General features: G+C 46.5%; 1 protein-coding gene across 1 annotated transcript; it reads right to left on the reverse strand.

The window, feature by feature from the left end:
• Positions 1-602: 602 nt before the first annotated feature.
• Positions 603-4,010, reverse strand: LOC123117865 (putative disease resistance protein RGA1). Its single transcript, XM_044538531.1, has 2 exons — positions 1,411-4,010; positions 603-1,140 (listed from the first exon to the last, which is right to left on the reverse strand). Exons 1-2 carry the CDS (start codon positions 4,008-4,010, stop codon positions 603-605), a joined length of 3,138 nt encoding a protein of 1,045 aa, XP_044394466.1.
• Between the last annotated feature and the right edge of the window lie 1,170 nt (positions 4,011-5,180).

Consider the following 5,180-nt stretch of genomic DNA (forward strand, 5'->3'; position numbering starts at 1 on the left):
CTGCTAGTGAGTGTAGAAGTGCATGCTCTAGCCAATGCAACCAAAAGACCGATCTGATGGAAGAGACCAAGGATCAGTGCCGAGACCAAGGATCAGTGCTCCTTCATTGTCTTGGCCATACGGCCATACGACTTGCTTGGGGACGATCCTCCATATCTCCTCTTGTGTAGGATGCGCATTTCACCATGCACGTACGCCAACAGTTCAGTTCAGTTCTGTTCAGTCGAGTTCAATCTTGCATCTGCGTACACAACAACTGTTTCATGGAGGAAAGCAAATGCAAATGCAGATGCCAAGCTTGCCGGTCTGCCCATTCCTGAAGGCACCGAGATCACGGTCAGTGTTCCCTAGCCGCTCTAGCGCCTCGTCCTCCACGAGCAGCGCCATCTCAAACACCTGCAGGCAATGCCACCAATTGAGCATCTCGTCGAATACAGCAACACACAACTCTCATTGCAATACAAGATTTTCATTCTTGAAGATAGCAAACATATTCAGATAGTAAGAAACTAAGGGCTGAGAGACGGAGAGCAGAAAACATGCTTACAAAGATCTTATTTGTAGCACACAGAGGCAGGCACTGGGAATAGGTGCATGGTTCCTCAATTTTGGTGGCTTGAAGACGACGAAGCGGCATTATTAATTGACAGATTTTGGACTGTCTTCCCATTAATCCGGATGTATGGAACATGACAACAGTATGACCAATCTGATCCCCCGGGTTTGAAGTAGTTTGTTTTCACGGTGCAAAGGCCATCCATAACCAATTCTTGGAGGTTCTGGGGCACAACTCCTTCCAGTGACACTAGTTGCGTGTCCCTGATATCGAGTACTTTTAAGGAGGTAAGTCTGTTTAGCGTACAAGGGAGTCGCTGAAGAAAATAACAGTAAACAAACTCGATTTTTTCGACAGAGATTAACTGTTCAAACCATTGCTCCTCCTCTGGGGTAAATTGGAGGGTCTCCAAATAAAAGATGCGTAGAATTCGCACTGTTGGGAGAAAAGAATTCCCATTTAACAAGCTGACATCTGTTACTAGATTGGTAAGGTGAAGTACACCCTGCTCATCTTGTCTGCTTGATTTGTCTGACAATTCAGTAAGAATGTCGGGACAACCAAGAACGTCAACTTCCCTGAGGCTGGGAAAGCAGTGCAACCCGTCAATCAAACGTAGCCCTCCACATTTTCTGAGATGCAGATACTCCAGTGACTTCAACTGATGCCCAGAGAGTAGGAGTGGGTGATCGCAGTAAGATATCTTCAATTTTTTCAGGCATGCTAAGAGTTGTACGTATTGTGGCAGTGCCTTGACAAGTAACCCACAAACTGAAATATCAAGTTCTGACAATGAAGACAAGAATGACAAACATGGCACTTCTTCCAGTAAAGGGCAATTGTGAAGTTCAAACCTTTTGACTTGTGGAAGGAGAGGGCCATGCTCATCTTCTGCATGTGACCAGTCTATCCATGATGTCATCGAAGAAACTTTCAACTCCTCCAAACTTCCAAGAAAACCAAAAGACGTTCCATCAACATGCTTCACTGATGGCAAGTTATCTAGAGTGAGATGCTTGAGTGAAGGGAAATTTCGAAATGGCGGAAGTACAGCTACAAGTCGGCAGTTTCCAACATGAAGGGAATGAAGTTTCGTGAAGATGTGAGCCTGTAGCATCCAGCTTGGGAAACTTGTGGCCCCGTAACCTTTGATCATGAGTTCTTGCAGATTTGAGTGCGGCTGCAATCCTTCAAGTACATCTTTGGATACATTTCCACCCTTCAACTCTAAGGCCTCAAGGTGCTTCTTCTCAATCATATTGGCCACCATTGCCTCGTGTGTGCTCTTAATGATGTGGATGTTACTGATGCAAAGTTTCCCAGATAACTCTTGCATGTTCTTCAACTCACTTACCATGAACCCATTTCTCTTTCCAGCACTGAAGTTCTCCAATTCTTGAAGTTGACTCAATTGCCCAATACTAGGAATCAGAGAGAGGGTTGTAGCATCAACATACAAGTGTCGTAAGTTGTTAAGCTTATTGATGCTATGAGGAATAGTGCCCCGAGAATATCCATGGAGGTATAATACCTGAAGATTACAAGGAAAGTTGCGCAAATTGCTGACTCTTGTGAAAGAAAGATCTAAGAACCTCAATTTTCTCAAGGATGCAATGTTGGGAAGCATATTCGTCAGCACCTCTAAATGAGATAGGTCTAAAACTCGAATGCTTCTTGAGTTGGCCAACATAATGTCCACAACATCACAAATTGCATTACTGTCACAGTGACCAAACAATAAGATTGTCCGCACATTTCTATACTTGTTGAGTTCATGAATGTGCAGTTGATTACTAACTTGCACAGACAAGTGGCGAACAGTTGGTGGTGCTCTGTGTGAGGTCTCTTTGTGGAAGAAACATTCATATGAAGAAACACCAATCGCCAGAGCCCGTACTAGATCGTGCATAGTGTACCACTTTTTGTCAAATGTAGCCTGGAAAAATGATCTTTCCACAAGCTCACCAAACAATTTGCTTCCAATATCCTCTAATCTAGTGTCATCAGATTCGCTTTGTTCGATCAAGTCATGAGAAATCCACATATTGACCAATCTATCTTTGTCAAACAAGTAATTTTCTGGAAAAATCGAACAGAAAGCAAACCTCTGCCTTTGTCTGGGTTGTAGATCTTGATAACTAATTCCCATGTATGGAAGGATTTCACAAAGAACTTCATTCAGGTCCCACCAATCACTCTCCAGGATGCTTCTCCACTTGTCTACAGTTAATCTAGACCGCAACAGATTTCCCATTACTTTAGCTGCTAGTGGAAGACCTTGTAGCTTTTTTGCTATTTGTTCACCAATTAACAGAAGAGTCTGATTGTTCTCAACAACATTGGTGGTGCCAAATGCATAATGCTGGAAAGCTGACCAAAAACTCTCCCATGGCAAAGGTGCTAGTGGAACTGGACGCATTGTTGCTACTGTGTTTGCAACCCTTTTGCTTTGTGTTGTGACAAGAACTACACTTCCTGGCACCTTACGAGCTATGGCAGTAAGCAAAACATTCCACTGGGCACACATCTCATCCCAAACACTATCCAGCACAAGAAGGAACCTCCTATCATGCTGGGTGACACTTTGAATATTGTTGATAATCATTTCCAAACTATCTGGGTAGTCAAAAGATGAATCATATCCTTTAAAAGAGCGCAGCACCTCTTGCAATGTTCTTTTCATGCTGAAGTGTTTTGAAACATACACCCATGCCCTCTGCTTAAAGTGGTGCTTTACATTACCATCACTATAAATGACTTGAGCAAGGGTTGTCTTCCCAACCCCGCTCATACCAACAATTGGGATGACATCAACACCACCAGGGCAGTTCCTTGCACCAAGTTTTGCTCTTACGCTGCTGGGTTCTGGTTCAGAGCCAGATGAACCCAAGATAATCTTCAGTATCAACTCTAGAACTTCCTCGCGGCCAAACACCTTGACATCAACTGGAACACGAGAAGTAGTCTCTCCCGGAATTCCTGCCTCCTTCATGGTGTTTAAATTACTCTGCTTCATTAGCTCGACAAATGTGTTGGACGTTGCACAAAGGTGGTCTAGCTTTTGCACAACACATTCAAGCATTTTCATGCTCTCATCAGGCACAATCAAACTTTTCAAGGCCCTAACTGATGACGAAATGATCTCGCTCACCTTGCGCTTTCCGGCAACTATCTCATGACAATCAAACCTGTCAAGCACATCCTCTGCTTCATATGCGGCACTGTGGAGTTCCCTCAACCACTTGGTAAGACTAGTGTTGATGATAAGCTGGTTGTCAGCCACCTCGGTTATGGCCTTCACCATGATGAGGCTTGTGCGGAGTTTGGTCAGAAGCTCTTGAGTAGCATGGCTTAGATTGTAGTTGATCCCAAGGAAGTCTATCGTCTTGTCAACAAGACGTTGGATAACTGCTGATGAGAAACCACCAGCCACCTGCTCTACAGCTGCAGACATCATGATTTGGGACCCTGCAATGATGACAGAATTTTTTAGTCCATGTCTGTAAGCAGTTGTGCAAAGTTGTCTCATGTTAAGGACGAGATGAGCATATCAACTGATGAGATCTCTGCTTGACTATAAAGACCACGAAATATGGAAAAACTACTCCCTCTGTCCCAAAATATAAGAACGTTTTTGACACTACACTAGTGTCAAAAACGTTCTTATATTATGGGACGGAGGGAGTAACTTTCAAGCATTTTTCAAGAGACCTTTTACGGTACATCAATTAAATTAGGGCCGTTAATTTCTATGGGTTGACGATTCAGATGAGGCAATACTACACCAAATTTTCAGTAGTATATTGAGCAATTAGGGGCGTTTTGGGTAGTTCGCTGCTAATCCATCTCGTAGGCAGATTCCCTTCCAAATCAAGTGAAGGGTATAGCTGCAGTTTCACGGAGTCATCATCGTTCCTTTTGCCCATCCTGCTCCGTCGCCATTGCCAGCGGCTACCGCACCTCCGTATGTACTGTAGAGTTTGTGACCTGCAGCCGGCCATTGTCAGCCCGCCCTGTGCCATCGCCCACACCCAGGTCGTTCCGCGCCGTCGCTCCCATCCTGGACCGGACGGACGTCGCAGCGGCACCCATTTCGTCAGGCGCCACGGACACTGATTCAAGCGCTGCCCCACGACATGTTCACCGGCCTGAGCCTCCCACGACCACACGGAGGCACCTCGCGCCCCATACCAGTGCCGAGGCAACGCCCTTCGCCTCCCCTCTCTGTCCTCTCCTTCGCTACATCCCCCATTCCCACTCAGTCCTTTTGGCCGCTATCTGCAGGCGTGTGCTGCAGCTTGCTGCTCCGCGTGCATGCGGCGTGCTTAGAGCCTTAGATTAGTGGGCGCCGGCTGAAGTACGTGCGCGACGGGGAGAGGGCCAGAGGAGAAAGTGATTTCAGGCCATCGACCGAAGTACGTGCAGACGGGGAGAGGGCCGCAGTGCGGGACGAGGCGGCTGCGTCGTGGATCGCTGGGATACATGGGAGGAAGATCTCGGAGCGGCGACCGGAGGCCGGTCAACGCAGAGCGGTCGGCCCTGTGCGACCGACCAGACGGCCATCGGGAGGCTGCGTCGAGCCGTCGAGTGAGGAATGGCAGACGAACTGAGATGGCTGCGTCGT

This window comes from Triticum aestivum, chromosome 5B (genome assembly GCF_018294505.1).
Source record: "Triticum aestivum cultivar Chinese Spring chromosome 5B, IWGSC CS RefSeq v2.1, whole genome shotgun sequence".
In the NCBI taxonomy this organism is placed as follows: Eukaryota; Viridiplantae; Streptophyta; class Magnoliopsida; order Poales; family Poaceae; genus Triticum; species Triticum aestivum.